At 31.3% G+C, this 20,964-nt stretch overlaps 1 protein-coding gene across 1 annotated transcript in view; it reads left to right on the forward strand.

The window, feature by feature from the left end:
• Positions 1-20,964, forward strand: part of LOC115883013 — a 638,791-nt gene that overhangs the window by 586,694 nt on the left and 31,133 nt on the right. Inside the window, exon 22 of the mRNA XM_030901288.1 lies at positions 6,159-6,386. Coding sequence (XP_030757148.1) covers positions 6,159-6,386 — 228 coding nt within the window. The remainder of the gene's footprint in view (positions 1-6,158; positions 6,387-20,964) is intronic.

The following is a 20,964-nucleotide window of genomic DNA, read 5'->3' on the forward strand; positions in this document are numbered from 1 at the left end:
CTGAAGGTATCAAAATATTTACTTCTTTATTTTTATTTTTAGAATGTTTACAAATTATACTCCCTATCACTTTTAGAATAATTAAATAATACATTTTTCGTATACTCGCTATTTAAACCTGTGTATTTGTATATATCGATTGTTTACGATATTCTCCGATGGTGGCAGCACCGGCGGAGAACGCACCAACCCTATAGGGATTGAATCCGAGACATGTAAACAGTGACCCTAGGTTTTTGCTTGCCAGTGGGGTATATTTAAATTTGTATAATTAAATAGCCAAGTAATCGAAATCAAGAATTGTTTTTGGACCATTGGCGTGGCAACCACTTTTTATTATACGATATTTCCTATTTTGAAAAACAAGTTACTTGCAAATATAGATTAATTTATTTGAGAAGTAAAAAAGACGTTAAATGCTATTATACGGGAGCTATTATTATTATTTAAAGAAAAAAAATATTTTTAATGGACAAAGAATTAGTACTTATTTAGTTTAATTAACTATTATTATTAATTAATTATTTAAATTAATTATTTTTAATTAATTATTTAATTAGTAAAGAAGAAAAAAATTATATTCTTCTTTATTTAGATAACATTTTTTCAAACAATAAATTCACTATTTTGCATTTCATCGATAACACTACACCAAGCTTACAAGAAATAAAATTTGTCACCAGAAAGATCAAACGAAGTTGATATAAAAGGTATTTCAAAATATGACATAGCTGCTTCCGTCTGTAATGTATTCATTACAGAAATTTACATTCAAAAATACTATTTCACTTTTTTATAGTCTTTTATTCTAAGAGTAGGACAAAGTATTTTAATAAATTTTTAAATGGCCCTTTTACTTACTGACTGGTATGTGTTATTTTTCTGAAAAATCGTTCTAGTTAAGATATGTTTACACAAGAATAAAATCGAAAAAAACGATTTCTTCTGATTAATGAATGATTTGGCCTACATAAACAAGTTTTATGAACTAAGCAATCACTTTTTATGATACGATTTTTTCAATTATATTTTCTTTTTATGATCTACGATATAAATAGAAGAGATCTTGGTAGAAAATGTTTATTTACTGGTGTTCAACTCAGTATAAAAAAATCAAAAAACAACTAAAAATGTAAGATAAAAAATACAAAAAATCTAAAACGACTCAAATTAAAAAAAGAGCTACATCATACGTTTAAAAAACAATCAAACAATCGATGTAAATAGAAACGAATATTGTACAGGATATAGATAAACTAACATAATATGTTACGCTATGTTTGTTACGCTGTTGTTTGATATTATCGCTGATAAAGACTAGGTCAGGATTGTAACCTCGCCGCCATTTTCTGCTATTGAAAGATGCCTGAAGCTTAGTATCATGGATTAAAGACATTGAGATACTCTCAATAAATGAATCAACCCTCTTCCCGTCTGTATTTGCTTCGCCGTTGCCCCGCGACACACTGTGACTGTTAAAGTCTCCAATAATAACCCTTGATTTGGGTTGAGAGGTCTTATTTATTGGGAGGTTTATACAGCGACGTGACTGCGAGATTTTCGAACACGACAGTAAGTGTCTCGATGTTATTGGCATCTGACTAAAAGGAACTTCCCAATGCCATATTTTTCCTGGTGAAAGCTGCACTGCCATATTGCTCGTGTGGTCGTTCGGTTATCAGGGTTATACCCGATATATAAGATCTAGCATCCGTAGGGTCTCGGTGTATTTCTTGTAGGCATAGTACTGAAAATCTAAAAATATCTGCTGAAAATGTCTATTCGAAAATATTGATGAAACACACCAACAACTATACGGAAAAGATGTTGCCCAGAATATCAGGGAATACAAAAAAACATCGACAAAAATAATTAATCAAACAAATAGAAGAATATTCCTGTTGAGATGTAAACACGAAAATTTAAAACACACCTTTTTGAATTTTAAAACTTCACACATTCTTTTTCAGGATGTAAACCTTGAACGTAAATTTAATTGTTATCTGTTAAGTAACTTCATATTTGCAGTTTTAAACTTGTTAATTTCAGACACTTCAATGTATCTTAAAAAGCTAGAAAATAAATTAAGTAATTTAGAGGAGAATCTCAAGAAGAAGATACCACTTAGTACTTTCGAAAAATTTAAAACTGTGTCTATTGCCAATAACGAAAAACTGTTTCAAAACATAAAATTAAAAAAACCAGAAAAAAATTCAAAACCTCTTGGAAAAAAACAAAAAAACCAGTAAAGCAAATAGTGTTAAAAATTCTGGAACTGTGTGTGGCTGGATTGAAAATTTAACAAATACTGCCATTCCTGATTATGCTAATAATGTTTTGAGTTATGTACCTAACTTTGCCATGGAAATTGTGAATAAAAAACAACTACCTACAAAAGATATCATAAGTAATGTAGAAACGGGCTTTCAACACCTTACAAATAATCAAAAAGATGAAATAAGAAGTAAAACTAGTAACATTATTTCAAATTTTAAAAACAAAATAGAAAACCGAAAGAAAAATACAGAAATGCACAAAAATCTCTATAAAACAAAAAACTTTCTTAACCAAAATTCTCATTTAAAAATTCTAAAAGCTGACAAAAGTAACAAAACGGTAATAATGACGTCACTTGACTATAATAAAAAAATGAAACAACTATTAAATGATAAAAAAACATATAAACAAATCAAGCGTGACCTAATAAACACACAGCAAATTAAAAATAACGAATTAATCGATAAATGGGAGAATAACCAATATATTTCACCCAATGTTGCAAAAGGGCTAAAAATTCGCAATGTTATCCCACCAAAAATATACGGACTCCCTAAATTATATAAAGAAGGCATCCCATTGCGCCCCATTGTTTCATGTACCCAGTCACCATTTTACTCACTTTCAAAATATCTCAAAAATATACTTAACAATATAATATACAAAAACGATTATTATCTAAAAGATTCTTTTCAATTCAAAGAAAAACTAAAAAATATTAAAATTCCAAAAGATTATGTACTTGTCTCACTAGACGTTGTATCTTTATACACTAATGTTCCAATAGCTCTAGCACTAAAAATCATTAAAAATAAGTGGAATAACATCAAAAAATATACTGACATCCCCTTAGACGAGTTTATAAGCGCAACTGAACTCACATTAAATTCAACTTTTTTTCAATACGAAAATGAACTTTATAAACAAATACAGGGTTGCGCAATGGGTGCTTCGATTTCAAGTGCAGTAGCATAAATAGTAATGGAGGACTTAGAGGAAACAGTACTCTCAAAAATCACCTATTCGATACCGTTTTTCTTTAGATTTGTTGACGATTGTATAATGGCAGTCCCAAAAAATCAAGTTGAAAATATCTTAACAATATTTAATTCTTATCATAAAAATTTACAATTTACCATCGAAATTGAACAAGAAAATAAAATAAACTTCCTTGATTTAACATTACATCACATAAATGGAAACATTAGAACCGAATGGTATACCAAAAAATCATGGTCTTCTCGTTATTTAAATTATAATTCTCATCATCACATAAACCAAAAAAAATCTGTAATTATAGGGCTAGCAGAATGCTCTTAAATTAAATAGCTACCCACATGACATAATCAATAACATTTTTAAAAAACGAATTCACAAATTTTACAACTCACACCAACATAGTAAACCTATAAATAAGGACAATAAAAAATACATTTCTAACCCTTTTGTAAACGGACTGTCACAACAAATAAAACATTTACTTGGTAGTTATAATCTCAATGTATGTCACAAATCACACAATTTATTGGCGAGTAATTTTTCAAGGCTCAAGACAAAAACACCGAAAAACAAAAAAAGCAATCTAATTTACGAAATACCCTGCAAAAATTGCAGTGGAGTTTATATAGGACAAACCAGTCAGTATCTTGAAAACCGTTTAAAAGGTCATAAATACGACAAGAAAAATAAAACAGCCCTAACTTTGCATGAAATCCAAGAAAATCACAGTTTTTACTTCGAAAGTACAAAAATAATTGGCACCGAATATAACACCAGAAAAAGAGAAATTCTTGGATCTATTGCTATCCAAAAAAACAACACTCTGTTAATGATAGTAGGGATTTAAAGAACCTGAGTAAAACATATTATTCAGTGTTGTAAAATCCATTTCAATGTGTATGTCTCTTTACAAAAATTGTGACGACTGTATCGATATGTTTATGTTATGTGTGTGGATGCCAATGTTGGATGTTGGATTATTTTCTTCGCTAAGGTAGGCTTTTTATATTTTTTTTTCTCTCACGCCACCTTATAAAAATTGATTTCAGAATGAAAATGATAAAATTGGAAAAAGAAAACAATAAAAATTAAAATAAAAACTAAAACAATGCGCCGAAATCTACTTTCAAGGTAACAAAATAGAATTTTTATTGTAGCTAAATGGACGTTCATAATGTGACTGTTTTTTTTTTAGTAATAAATTTTGATAAAGACCCTACCAGGTCGAAACGTCAATGAAATTTATAATATAAAAAAAAACGTTTTTCTCATTGTTTACCTGACCTAAAGCCAAGAAAAAATTAAATAAAATATTGATATATATATTAATACAAATAAAAAGTAAAGTAAAGTAAAGATTTCAGATAACGTCTTCTTTTTGCTGCCAGGGCTCATCTGGACGGGGCCTACTTTGTTTACGCGTAATCCGAACCGCGGTCCTCGGCCATATCATGGTCAATGGTCTACCGACTTGGCATGTGTCGAAATCAACTCTTACACACGAGATATCCGATCTCATCCGGCCTCGAACCGGCGTGAATGAGCAGTGTGTGCCAATAGATTTTACACTTTTGCCTTTATTAGACAACAGCACGACACATAGTTTCGAATCGGTCACCCGTCCATCCACTAGTATCGCCTTACGTCGCTTAACTTCGGTGTTCTAATGAGAACCGGTGTTTCGACGTAGCTGGGCCGTTGGCTACTAATAGAAAGTATTGATACTGAAGCTATTGAATGGAATGCTTGAATAGATTGAGTGGAATTATTTTTTTAGATGGAATACCCTGTATATTATTGCATTTTTGGATTCTTTTCAGATCATTTTATATGATCCTAAGAGAGAAAATATATTTCGATAGTTTTAGAGATAAATAATTAAAAAATATATTATTATATTATTTTCAGCCTTTCTTAAAGATATTAATAAAAATACAAGAACTGTCCTGAAATAAGAAAATATATTAGGTATTTACTTTACATGGTCTGTACTTACTTTGCTATAAATATGGTAGTGGTAAATCATACAGGATGTCTAAAATTCTACGCCAAACTTTCTTAGTTTTTTTTAATGGAACATCCTGTAAACTATTTTTCAATAGATGGAGAACTAAAAACTGAACATTTTTTGTATGTAAAGAGTATTGCAAAATTTTTAACAGTTTCTCAGATATTCGCAGTTTTATATTTCATATGGCATTTTCCACAGTAAATTTTTATCAAAACTACCCAATTATTCTTGCATATTACCGTTGAAAGAGCCATATCAAATAGTACTTCGTGTACTATATACAAAGCCCTTAAACATTTTAAAATACTTTAAATACAAAAAATTTTCATTTTTTAAATCTCCATCTAATAAAAAAGTAATATATTGGATGTTTCATATAAAAAATATATTTTAGAAAGTTTTGCGTAGAATCATCTAAAGTAAATACCTAATATAGTTTTGATTTCAGGACATTTCTAGTATTTTTAACATTTTTTTAAGAAAGTCTGAAAAATATATATTTTTTATTTATTTACTAATATCTCTAAAACTATCGAAATATATTTACTCAGATCTTAGTATCATGTAGAGTGATCTGAAAGAAAGTCAAAATGCAATAATATACAGGGTGTTCCATTTAATGTTTTAAAAAGTCATCTCGATCCACTCACATGTTTTTGAGTCACCCTATAGAAGTTAAAATATTTTCCTGAAATACATCCTCGTACGTACTGTAGCTTTGCACTTAAACAAAATTCTCAAATTGTTTTTTATGATCTAGAGATGCCCGACACACTACTGCCGGACCCTGTATGGATTGGTTTCCTTGACACTTGGTTGTTTTTGGTTGCTATATTTATAGAATATTATACCTACAATTTTATTCTTACAGATCAACTCACGAGATGAATCAGAGAAGACCGTCAAAGTTAGCTTACCAGATCAGGCCAGTACCACCGTGTACGTACGCGAATCCATGTCGGTAGAAGAGTTTTTAGCTAGTGCTTGTGCTAGGAAAAACTTGAACGCTTCGGAACATTTTATTCGAGTGAAAAAAAGAAAGGACATGGAGGATCATAATTATTTTGTCCCTCACCGTAGTGACCTTATTGAAACATACGTAAGTAAATTAAAGGAGTTTAACCATTTATTCGTATACATTTTTATGTGCCTGAATATACATATACAATAGGGTGAGCCAAAAAAACTAACCTATGGAATTTATGGGTTAAAATGTACCTAATAACCGAGAAAAAATTTCCCCGGAAGGCAGGATTTTTAGCTCAATTTTATAAGGTGTCGGTGAACATTCAAAGTTTCCCATTTAAATATCACGTAAAAAAATATTTTTCGACTATGAGTACCATAATTTTAAAACGGTTTAAGATGAAATTTTTTACATCGCGGATTCTTGTAGAGCATAAAATTTTCTAAAAAATTTATCTGAGAGTAATTTTTTTCAATTCAATAATTCCTATATTTGAAAGTTTTGAAAAGTGAAAAAATCAAAATATGCAGTTTTAGTGTTTATTGATTAAAAATTTTCATATTTAGCAAAAAAAACTAGATTACTCTCAGATAGATTTTTTAGGAAATTTTATGCTCTATAAAAGAATCCGCGATGTAATTTTTTTTATGGTAAACCGTTTCAAAGTTATGGTACTTTTAATGGAAAAATATTTTTTACGTCTTATTTAAATGAAAAACTTTGAATGTTCACCGACATCTTTTAAAATTGAGTTAAAAATCCTGCCTATCGGGAATATTTTTTTCGCAGTTATTAGGTTCATTTTAACCCATAAATTCCATAGATTAGTTTTTTTGGCTCACCCTAATATACAGTACGATCGACGTCAGCGGAAAAATGTCTTTGATACCGTTTTTTTATATACCATAATATGGTTATCATATCTTCATAAAAATTTTTGCTTGTCCTAAGATACCCGTCTATAATTTTCCAAAGTCCATACTGTTATACATTGTTTTAGGGAAAATTCCACACCTGTAATTTTTAACCAATCAAAACGTGTTTTTTTGACAAATCACCATGGCAACGGATAAATTTTAGTGAAAATTCCACACCTGTAATTTTTAACCAATCAAAACGTTTTTTTGAGAAATCACCATGGCAACGGATAAATTTTAGTGAATTTTTTTTCCTTGTGGGCATCCAACAGCGAATTATACTGGAAATTTTTTGACGTTTATAATGACAGAATATCTTTTTGAGAGTCTGGTTTTTATTTGTTTACATGATAATTTTGATACATTTTAATTACAAAGCTGAGATGAAAGTTTCTAAACTGCTTCCATACGCTTGACTTCGATTTTCTAGTATTCGCGGGTGTCAACTGCTTAATCTCGTGGTGAATATTTTCTTTGCTTTCATGACCGAAGCGAAACATTTCTTTTAAGCCGTGCCGCTTGACAGCTTCAAAACTGAAATAGTTTTAAGGTTTGGGTGTCACTTATTTGTCATAGTAACTAAATAATCAATTCGACCAAAAATCGAAAAATACATTTTAATTATTTGGTGCGGAATAATTTGGTGTGGAATTTTCTTACCGAATACCACACGAGGTCAAATTAAATCCGGACTAGTGGTATTACTAGTGAAAATTAAAAAGTACTATAAATCAAAACGCGTTTCTATGGTAATATAATTGCGCTTGTAATCCTGGATAAATTGTTATTGATAGAATTTTAACGCTTTGTTGTTTCAAAATGTTAAAGAAGTACAAAATTTATTTAGTTCAAAGCTACGGAAATGGTGATAATAATTACCGGAAAATGTCATATTTTAACAACAGCAAAAAGTAGGTATGAGGTTAATCAAAATTAATAATAAGCATCTATCAAAGAATTAAATCTGAATTATATTACCATAGAAAAGCCTTTTGATTTTGAGGACTTTCTTAGGAAAAAAATCAACAAAATTTTCATGTTTTTTTTTAAATTTTCTTTAAAGCGGTATAGAAATTTCGAAAAGTATAAACGGGATTAACCATTTTAGAACAAGCAATTTTTTTTAAGAATGCATTTTTATCAAAATGTCAATAATAAAAAAGTTTTTTTCTCTTGTAAAGACAATCCAGAGACATACTGTACAATTAAATTTTATTTTATTTATAGATTTTCAGCATAAATTCAAATATATATGACATACATACTTTAGGAATAATTTAATATTACTTCTATTCTTTCGTATTTAAAAAACTTTTAATTCCATAATAATTTTAATCTTATGCCAAGATCACTGCGGGTCTCTTTTTACAAGCCAACTTTAAATTCCTGAAGTTTTTTATCGTGAAAGACCACTACACTAAATTTTTATGTATAATTACACTCTGAAAAGTACGGATTTCCTACACTCTGCCGGTTTCCCTAATGAACATTTTAAAATTCTGAATACTGAAGTATAATAATTATATTTTTGTGCTTTCTAATAGGCATGGGGAGTATTTATGCCTTTAACCCATCTTGATATAATAAGATAAAATTTAAAATTAGTTTGTTTTTATATTAACAGGAATTAATTTTCTTCAATGATTCACTTAGTATGCGATAGGAGTTAATGTCCGTATCAACTTTAGAAAATGTAGCTTGTTTTGCCAAATTTTTGTTAACTATTATTGTCATATTGAAACATTTATTTGGCAAACTCTTTAATACTTAATGAGAATAGACTAATTATATTGTCATTAAGTGGTAAAATATCAATGTTGTAAGAAATACCGGGTCACTGTTATGTATGGAAACGGTGGAATATTAGGTAAAATATAGAAGGTACCGCAAAATGTTAAACACAAAAGTTATAGGATTTTTAAATATCTATTAGCGAGTAATAAATTTAAGTATACAGGGTCGGTCATAAAGTCGTGGCACATCAAAATATTATTTTTTTAAATGGCACTCCTTGTATAGTATTGCATATTTCAATTATTCCTTCAATTCTAAGCAAAAATCGAAATACATACAATGTACCTCAAACCAACCGTTTATTGGCTTACATAACATATCACTTAAATAATTTTATTTAATTAATTTCGATATGTTTAGTTTCATTTAACGATGCCATTCTGCCGAAACTGCGATACTTAATAATATTTGACATTAGTTCTCATTAATCTCACAAGTTAGCATTTATAGATGTATATAATGAGATTATATCAAAATGTCAATAATAGGAAATTACAAAATTTTCGTTTAACTTTTTAATTCTTCAATTTATGTACATTGTTATTACGATTCTTGCTTAAAATTGAAGCAAGAATTGAAATATGCAATAATATACGGGGCGTTCTATTTAAAAAAATGAAGCTTTGATGTGCCACTACTTTATGACCGACTCTGTATACATAAATTTATTATACGCCAATAGAGATTTAAAAACCCTATATTTTTTGTATTTAACTTTTTGCGGTAGCTTGTATATTTACCTAATAATTGACCGTTTCCATACGTAAAAGCGACCCTGTATAATAAAGAATTAGTAAAAAAATATATATCAAAGAAGTTATGGTTTAGTTAGGTTAGGTTCAAGGTTATTAAAAGACAAGGTTGTCTCGTAACTTTTGGACCAATAGGAGCGAAGCTGCAACTACGTCACAGGGATGCTACAGAACGTATAAAATAAGGGGGGATAAAGGAATAAAAAATAAAATGCAACCGACAAAGAGAGATAAATGAACAATTCAATAAAGAAAACACACATGAAACAACTGAAAACTATTGACGCCATACACTATAAACAATAAAGTACACAATGAATATCGATTCGGAAATGTACTGTCGGACTGTGGGCAGTTTTTATCCCTTTATCTATGAGTGGTGTCATTCCTATGACGTAGTAGATGACATTTTCGATAATGGCGGAGGCGGATCGAGTTAGGAGATAACCTTATCTTTTAATAATCTTGGGTTAGGTTAGGTTAGGTTAGGTTAGGTTGACAAGTTAGTTTACAAGGTTATTGATTATCCGATCGGATATGCTAATTATCGATTAATCGATAATTAGGATATCCAATTAGATATTTGTATTAGAATTTTTTTTCTAAGTTAGACTGAACCCATGATGCACAGTGTCACAAATAAAGTCCGTTCCATATGCAACTTTTTTTATGTACCTGATGATGTTCCTATGATTTAAGCGAAATTTGACTTTAGCTATAGTTTCTACTTCGATTTACATTAAAAATTACATCTGAGAATATCGCCTGTTGCCCTCGGGTATTTCTCAATTTGACATTAAGTAATAAATAGCTAAAAATTGTTTTTTCGACCGAATTTCGAAAAATTTGTTTCTTTTTGAAGTAAAACTTTTTTACTCGCGATGGGAGTTAAAATCAAAGGCCGCGACTCGGCCTTGAATGACGGCTGCGAGACGGCAATGACCTTGGCAAGGTCATGTAAAGCATTACGCCACAGTCGAATATTTATATACAAAAATTCTATCTTCTTAAAAATATATAAATATATCATTATATGATCACCATAATTTATTATGTAACAAGAAATGTCAAATTTTTAACTGGGCCGTTTTTGCAGAACAGCATTATCAATATACTAATTTATTTACCACTACCGATTTTCTACTGTTTTATTGTTAGAAACTTTTTGACAGTTACAGCAGGTAGGATTAAAACTTGATATAATAATTTTGATACCCTTGTAATGAGTGGCAAGATATATGGCACAACTAAGCCATGTTACCCATCTCCTTAATACTGGTTTGAATGACAAAGAGATATTCAGAAGCAGCTCATACAGCTGTGCCTGCCTTGTTGTTTAAAATCTATATTTTTATGGTGTACTGAAATTGCTACGTTGGCAATAAGTGACCGTTATCTAAATAAAAAAATATTATAATTAACTGGGAACCGTGAAGAACACCCCCCCCCCCCATTTATTTTGACGCAGAATGTTTCAAAAAACATCATGTGCTTTTAGTAATTCCAATGAAATTTTGAGGTAAAGGTTAGTAGTAACTAACCTTCTACATGTTGTAGTGCTAAAAAAGTGTGGTAATCACTGAATTATTTTGAAAAAGCATGTTAGCGAAATTTTATAGGCTGTTTACAGCCGATTAAAAATTATATTGTTGATTGAAGAAATAAGATGGGCAACTTTATGGGCGATTTCGTTGTACAAAACCTGTCCGAGATGTAGCTGGCATTACCGTCAGCCTTCCGAAATTTAGTTTAGCTCTGCGTCGCTTCTCGCTGATAGTCGTTTACAGCGCAGCGGATAAAGAATACTGTACAGTAGTTCTGCTACAGCCGACAGAGTGAGTGGTTGCCGGAGACTTTGTTGCCAGAACTACTGATAAATGCGTAGATTTACGAATATTGGGTACAATACGCTAATAATACGGATTTTCTATAATTAAACAACTTAATATTATATGATTAAACAATGAACATCGTCAGACTTGGCTTGGAAATGAAGATCGCTGTTATCTCATATGTAAAATATTATGGTAAATGTCAATAATCGTCATTTCCCAGCCAACTAAAACGACTTTTTTCGATCATACGACATATTCAGGACATATTTTTATTTTTTATGTTTATTCTATGTTTAACACGAATAAATTGCCAATACATAAAAGTGGATTTTTCATCCAAAGATATTTTCATCAAACGTATTACAGATATTACACATTTTAATATGGCAAAACTGTCACTTTCAGTTCCACACCGTCTTGGATATGCCTTCGCTTGTTGAATTAGAGAAAATAAGCACAGAAGAGGATAAAACAGAACGAAATCTTCCGTACAAAAGATTCGGACAACATTTTTTGGTGCGCCATCTATGACTTGTTACTCCAAGTTTAAAAAAAATAAAAAAGAAATTTGCATTATTTTCAGAGTAATTTTAGCAGCGCCATCTATCGGAATATACTATACCTAATCCCAAAGTATTGAAAGGTTCGGTTTGAAAGAAGGCTATCACAAATCAAAATAATTAGTTTTTATGTTTTCACAATGACACGACTGCAATTTATCTATATTTTTATGTGGAAAAGAAATACAAGTTGTAATTCTTACTGTGCCTGCAGCAAGAATTTCACAAAATATGGGCAAATTGCAGTCGTTTCATTGTAAAAACATAAAAAAAATAATTATTTTGAGTGTTGTGATAGTCTTCTTCCAAACCGACGATATTTTAACGGTTGATACCAGATAATTTGTTTCATAAGCAAATTTAATCCCGCATATGTGTTTTGTGATTTATTCAATCATCTCTTACAATTTATTTTACACAAAGAACTTCTTAGAAAGAATTGATAATATTTACATGTGAAACAAATTATTATTTAGGTACTAAAAACCCGCTTAAAGAGATACGTATAATTGCAATGTTTTAAACAATAAACATGCGTTAACAATCACCTATATTTTTCTACAATACATTCAATACAATAAAAATAGTATCTGATTTAAGTTGATACAAGTGTGATTAATAAGACATGTTAATTGATTAAAAGTAGATGTACCTACAAGGAAAATATAACAAACAAAGCATTTACCATCAAAGACAATTTATTTTACTCCTCAAAAAATTTCAAAAGTAATATTTAATTTTTCTCTCTAACCTTTTTTACGAATCAAAACAGATTTATTAATTTTTAATGGCTATTAAAAAATAGTGATACCTACATCGAATAAAGTTTAGATTATGATACTTAGTTTCTAATTACTTACATTGAACGAATAGTTTACCAATTTCACTAAAAATACAGATGACAAAAATATTTTAAAATACGTAATTTTGGAGCATTGACTAGCATCCTTGTTTATATATTCTCTAGCATACACTTGCTGGATTCAGGGTGCATCCATACTATCCTAAAAACGGCGTATCGGCGTAACGGCGTAATAACCTTGAATAGATTTCCAGTAATTTTATTGGCTGAAATTTTTGACAGATGAATTTGACAGATAAAATTTCTGACAGATGTATGTTTCAGCCAATAGAATTACTGGAAATCTATTCAAGGTCATTACGCCGTTACGCCGATACGCCGTTTTTAGGATAGTGTGGCTGCACCCTCAGAGTTCCGTAGCCGTAAGACGTAAGCCGTATCGTTAAGACGTAAGGGATATCGACCTTCAGAATCATATGATTGCGTTCATAGATCTCCGTATGCCGTAAGCCATATGCCGTAAGACGTAAGAAATAAACCAATTCCAATTCTACTTCGAACTAAAAAATCATACTGGCAGAATTAGCACGTGTATTGGCACTGGCGGGGACTATTAGGATGAGAAGGGAAGTGGGCGGAAACTCTCCCTCTTACTCCGCTCCAGTATCTTTTGATCGGCTGTGGCGCTCTCCAGTAATCATAACCGTCAATTCTTGTTCCAAATCCTGCCATTTAGTTTTTGCATCATGAAAATCAGTGTTTTAGGCATTGGCGACATGTCTCCACCATACAGCACTTGAGACGTACGGGGAAGGCTGATTTTATAGCCTTGTCACGAGTTCTCCCATTAGGTTGCGTATCTTCCGAATTCTTTCAATCAACGATTATATCTTGATATTTTCTCAATATCGATCTCCTTGAGGAGATAAACGCAATTTTAGTAATCACAATTAATAAAATTAAAATAAAATTAATAAAATTATTTATTTAACCTAATTTATTATTATATTTTGTTAAAATGTATAACACTGATGATGAGTACTATGTATCGGGTGTCCCACTAAGAATAGCTCTCGGTTGTATCTCGGAAAGTATTAGCCGTAGGGCTTACGGAAAAAAATATTTATACCTAAAGGGGCTATAAGAAATTGCTGGAAATTATTTTCAAGTTTGTAAAACGGCCGCTAGGTGGCGCAACTGCTATGGAAAATAAGAAAATAGATTTTTTACAGAATTTTGCCTAGATAATGGGTACTATAAATAATAGCTTCATAAACTTCAGTAAATTTTGGATTTTTTTGTTAGAACCATTTTCCCATATCTGCTAAAATAAAGTGGTGAGGAAAGGTTAGATCTATCTTTATTTAAATGTTATTAACTCCGGACTGGATGATCAGAATCCAACAAACGAGGGCTCGTTTAAAAGAGCGTTTCTTACTCTACATTGTACCATAATACTAATAATAATAATGTTTTGAACGTAGACCATAGGGGGCGCTTTCTTACAATTTAACAAACATAGCGCGTTTTTTTCAAAAAAATTAAATACGATAGTATGTGCTATTTTAGCTAATAGTAAAGAGCTTAAAAAGTCAGCGAAAACCGCATACGCCGTTACGCCGATACGCCTTGATATCTTCTTTCAAACGGAAGATATTAGCAAAATTATAATAAATACCAAAAAATAAGCGCTTAATTACCTTATTTTTACAATACAGTATCAGTAGCCCTCTTAATTAGGCCCATTCTACCATAAAAATAAGATAGAAACAGTTAGTTTATTTTAAAATCGACGAAATACCAGAATACCGTAATACCAGATGTATTAATATCTAATAATTAAGATATTAATAATAATGAACAAGAAACGATGATTCAGTGAAGTCATGGTAGGCTTTGGAAAAAAGTTGCTTTTTGCGTAATAGTATAAACGTCAAATTGTTATTAGATCAACATTTTGATAGTCTTTTGTAGCGTTTTTTTATCTTTTAAATGCTTTTTCAAAATACCTTTATTATTTGAAGTAGTTGAAGTTGTTGGCATTTTGAAAAAGCAATCAAAAGATAAAAAACGCTGCTAAGACTATCAAAATGTTGATCTAATAAGAATTTGACGTTTATACTATTACGTTAAAAGCAACTTTTTTCCAAAGCCTACCATGACTTCACTGAATCATCGTTTCTTGTTCACTATTATTAATATCTTAATTATTAGATATTAATACATCTGATATTTTAATATTCTGGTATATCGTCGATTTTAAAATAAACTAACTGTTTCTATCTTATTTTTAGGTTAGAATGGGCATAATCAAGAGAGCTACTGATACCGTGTTGTAAAAGTAAGGTAATTAAAGGCTTATTTTTTGGTATTTATTATAATTTTCCTAATATCTTCGGTTTGAAAGAAAATATCAAGATGCGGTTTTCGCTGACTTTTTAAGCTTTTACCATCTTTACTATCAGCTAAAACTACATATACTATTGCATTTAATTTTTTTGAAAAAACGCGCAATGTTTGTTAAATTCTAAGACAAGGCCCCCTAGCGTCTACGTTCAAAAGCTTATAATTATATAGCTTGTTGGATTCCGATCATCCAGTCCAGAGTTATTAGTATTCAAATAAAAAGAAATTTAACCTTCCCCCGCCACTTTATTTTGGCAGTCGTTCTACAAACTTGAAAATAATTTCCAGCAATTTCCCATAGCCTCTTTAGTTATAAATATTTTTTTCCGCAGCCGCTACGGCTAATACTTTCCGAGATACAGCCGACAGCTATTCTTAGTGGGACATCCTGTACAGGGTGGGTCAAATTCGACGCTTTTAAATGGAAACACCCTTTTCTATAGGAGATAGACAAAAACTAATATCGGTGTCTGGAACTCAATTTTTGTCAAAAACATGATGGTGAAACCCGCATATCGATATCTGTTACCGTTTCGGAGCTACGGGGTGTTTTTCAAAAATATGCATTTTTAACAAATCGCTGTAACTTTTTTGCTATGGAAAATTTTGTATTTTCATGAAAACATTTCCAAAGCACCTTTTTACGTAGAATTTAATGGTTTAAGTATATTTTTTTTAAATTAATAATTTAAGAATTATCAACAGAAAATTTCATTTTTTATATGGGACACCCTGTATATTTTTAGTTTATTGAAAATAATTTAAAATTACCTTTCCAAAAATATAACACACTTGATATTTTGCACGATTCCTCTTTGAGATATAGAGTATATAAAAATTCGCCCGCTTTAAAAAAAAGTAGGCTTTGAACGGCACCGGCTGTAATGCAAAAATGGCTGTAAAACGAAAATAATATTTGCTATGAGAGATGCAGAATTTTATAACAATTTAAAATATATTTAACCAACATCAACACATTTAAACTATATCTAATATTATTAGTTATAATTCTTGTCTAAATTATACGGAAGAATAAGGAACCTTTATTCTTCCGCAAATATATCCATAGGATTAGATCCATGGGCACTAAGTCAGGCGGCTTCGACGGCCAACGGCTGGGATCTTGGTTAGCTTTCAATTATTCTTGAAATTGGCTGCAAAAATTTGCTGATAAATTCAGCGTTCAGAGGTGGTGCATCATCTTGCTGGAAAATATGTTTTCGAGTTCCATTAAGGGCATACCATCAATAAGTGGTCCAAAGCCTACTAGTTAAAACTAGAGAACTTTTAAAAATTCTGTATTTCGAAGGGGATTAAAGCAAAATATCAAGTGTGCTATATTTTTGAAAAGGTAATTTTAAATTCTTTTCAGTTAATTAAAAATATAGAGGGTGTCCCAAATAAAAAATCAATTTTTCTGTTGATAACTCTTAAATTATTAATTTAAAAATAATTATACTTAAACCATTAAATTTTACGTAAAAAGGTGCTTTGGAAATATTTTCATAGAAATACAAAATTTCCATAGCAAAAAAGATACAACGATTTGTTAAAAACGCACATTTTTGAAAGACACCACGTAACTCCGAGACGGTAACAGATATTGATGTGCGGTTTTCACCATCATGTTTTTGATGAAAATTGAGCTCCAGACACCGATATTAGTTTTCGTCTATAGAAATCTCCTATAGAAAAGGGTGTTTCCATTTAAAAGCGTCGAATTTGACCCACCTTGTACAGTGTGTCCCATTTTGGTTGTAATCATAGGGTATCTCCGTTATTAGTGAAGATAGAAGGGTGCGGTTTGCACAAACCTGTCCCACTTTTTTGTCAAACGGACGATGCTGCAAACAAAATTTTCATAGCCCTCTTCGTTCCTGAGCGACAGGGTCTTTTCGAAAATTTTGCAATTTGGGACACCCCCTGTATCTCTGTTATTGTTAATAATAATATAATAATAATAACATAGAAGGCGAAAACTGCTTATTGTAGAACTTTTTACGTAGAATACAGTGGCGTAGTCTGTTTTTCTACCAAAAAAATATTTTTGAAAATATGAACTAAAGTTTGTTTTTTCAAATGAAACATGAAATCATATGATCTGTCTTGCTATGAGCTTCTCAAAAATATATACCACTCTATATTTATTTTCACTATTTACTGCAATATTTAAAATATATCATTTTCTTATTAATAGGCCGTGATAAATAACAGAAAATCAAAATGGTATTTAGTAAAATAGTCATACACATGACATATTAAACCTTTATTTGGGATTGTTATATTTTACTTTTGAAATAACTGTTACCACTGAATCTGTGAATATATTTTTCTTTTTTTTATAACGGGATGGGTTTGCAAATATCTAAAAGCTTGAATTATTAAAGCATTTTTCAGGTATTCGACATTGTTGCAGTGCCCACGATATATTTCGTATTTCAAAAATCCCCAAAATCAGAAATCGAGAACGGCGAAATCCGGGAATCGGGGAGGCTTTCATTGGTTCCAATTCATTAATTTGAAAAATAATAATTTAACAAAATTCTAATATTTTCATAGTTATGAGGGGAACTGTTCCCCATCTTGCTGAAAGTATATTTCACGTAAATTAGCTAAAAGAATATCTAAAATTTCCGATACGATAGATTATTCGTACGTATATAGGTATTCCAGGTTTTGCAACTAGCGGTAGAGAGTTAAAGTTTCCCTAATATATAAAGAATTTATTAGCGGCTCCCAAAATAAAACAAGAGACAGATAGCTGTATACTTTTAATAATTCTATAGTTTCTTTTATTATCAATCATGGCCTTCTAATAAATATGATCTTTTAATAAAAACTTTTAAATATTGCAGTAAATAGTGAAAATAAATATAGAGTGATATATATTTTTGAGAAGCTTATGGCAAGACAGATCATATGATTTATAAATATATAGTGTGTTCCATTTGAAGAAACATAACTTTAGTTCATATTTTCAGAAATATTTGTTTGGTAGAAAAACAGACTACGCCACTGTATTCTACGTAAAAAGTTCTACAATAAACAGTTTTCACCTTCTCGAAAGCTTTAACAATAACAGCGATACAGGGGGTGTCCCAACTAGCAAAATTTTCAAAAATGATCCTGTAGCTCGGCTATGAAAATTTTGTTTACAGCATCGTCCGTTTGACAAAAAAGTGGGACAGGTTTGTGCAAACCGCACCCTTCTATCTTCACTAATAACGGAGATACCGTATGATTTCAACCAAAATGGGACACACTGTACAGCAAATTAAAAAAATAATAGTGAATTCGGAGTTGAAGTGATTGGTACTAATATTTACCGAGTGGGGGGAGATTTGCTACGAGTTCGAGACACTACCGCTTCGAAGGCCATCCCCATGTGTGGACGCTCTTAAACAACTGAGCGTTTGTGGAGGCTCTTAGTCGACTAGTTGATGAATGAGTAGACTGTGAAAAAAGTTTAATTAAACTGACGCATCAGTTACCCAAAAATGTGAAATATTTTATATTATATAGGTATAACCTGTTGCTATATTTTATATTTTTAACAATATGGATCATGTTTGAGTTATAAATAATTAAAGAAGCAATAGATATATTTATTAAGCTTTATAAAAGCAAGAGCCTCTCAATAATAATAGATTTATTTTTTTAATCAAAAATTATTCTTGGACCTTTTTTCGAATGAATTCCAAACTAAATAATCTTATAGAATCCTAAGAATATGAGCGCATTCAGTGGCGTATCCACGGGGTGGGCTAGGTGGCTCAAGCCCCCCCCGCCCCTTGGATTCAGTCAAGTCATACTATATTATTAATTTATTTTGTCACAAACGATTCTGGAGAATGTACTTTGAGCAAAGTTTTGAATTTAGCCCCCTCCTTTCCCGAATCCTGTATCCGCCCCTGAGCACATTTTGTACTATTCCATCAGTATTAAATACAGGGTAAGCCACTGAAAACTTACAATGGCTATAATTTTTAAACCAAAAAAGATATCAAAAAAGTAAAAAATACCGTTTCTATAATATCGAGTGGGAATCCATATGACGTATTTTTTGAAGCACTCCGACCTACCCCTTAGGCGGCATCCCTACTCACTTGAAAATCTTTGTGGCGCGTTTTTGAAAAGCCCATGAAAAATGCTAAACGATGATCATAAAGTTTTTAGGGCGAAATTGAAAAACTACCCTTTACACGAAAAATTAGGTGGGCATTAATGAAAAAAGTGATTTTTTCAGCATAAGTTACAAATTGGGACCCAGCTAAATGAGACAAATGAGATATTTTTCAAACCACCCCAACCCACCCCTAGGTTCCACCCCCTCACTTCTAATCTCATCAATACCATTTGAAACAATTGCCATTTTGAAGCTAAAAATAAAAAAATGTAGATAATAAAAAAGGCAACACAAAGATGTTTTACTAATCATTCAGCCTAATTTTGCGATAAAGCAAATTCTTCCTTATCATCTATTTTTTTACTTTCAACAAACAGGAATCTTAAAATGGCATATCTTTGCGTTTTTGCACTGTCTTCTATCGATTTTCAATCGTTTGCAAATTTGGTGGTATTTTAAAAATAGTTTTTCTTTATGGTGCTGAAGGTATGTGCTATTTGAGAACGGCCCGTGCTTTCAATGAAAGAAAATCCGGACAAAAACGTAAGTCACGTTTATGTTATAGATTTGATTCTAAAGTTTCAAGAAACTGGATCGGTCAAAAATAAAAAAAGGACTGGGCCGAGGGTACTAAATGAAGAAATACAGATGGAAGTTATTGGTCAGGTATCGGCCAATCCAGAAGCATCAACACGCCAGTTGGCATCAATCACAGATATACCTCGAACATCTGTCAGAAGTGTATTAAAAAAGCACAAATTCCATCCCTACAAAATGAAGATACTGCAGGAACTTGGCGACGACGATCCAAATAGAAGGATTCAGTTCTATGAACTAATGACGGAGGACATTCGAAGGGAACCTTCACTCCCTAAAAATATTTGTTTTAGTGATTAGTGCTAATTTTTTTAAACGGAAATGTGAATAAGCAGAACTGCAGATACTGGAGCGATGAGAATCCGCATATTGTTGTTGAAGGACACACCCAACATCCCCAAAAGCTCAATGTTTGGTGCGGAATACTAGGCGATAAAATTATAGGTCCATTTTTCATCGACGGAAATTTTGGACGGACTTGTGATACTTATGTGGAAATGCTGAACAATTTGATAAAGCCAGCCATGAGGTCGAAAATGAAAGAGATTTGGAAAGAAATTTAACTCTTAATGAAGACCTCGTACACTTTCAGAACGATGGAGCCCCTCCGCATTATTCTATTGTCACAAGGTGGTGGTTGGATAGATATTATCCAAGGTAATGGATTGGCAGAAGGGGTAAAATCGAGTGGCCGCCAAGGTCACCTGATCTCACTCCTTTAGACTTTTTCTTGTGGGGTTATGCTAAATCCATAGTCTACAAGACAAAACCAGGTCTGTTGCAAGATTTGCGGCAGAGGATAACTGAAGCATGTCGAAATATTCCGAGAGAGACGTTCCAAAAAGTGAGAGAAGAATTTGAAAATCGTTTGTATTTTTGTATGGAACAAAACGGCTGTTATTTTGAGCAATTGTTAAAATA

Source organism: Sitophilus oryzae, unplaced genomic scaffold (assembly GCF_002938485.1).
Source record: "Sitophilus oryzae breed Bouriz unplaced genomic scaffold, Soryzae_2.0 scaffold_1801_pilon_pilon, whole genome shotgun sequence".
Lineage (NCBI taxonomy): Eukaryota > Metazoa > Arthropoda > Insecta > Coleoptera > Curculionidae > Sitophilus > Sitophilus oryzae.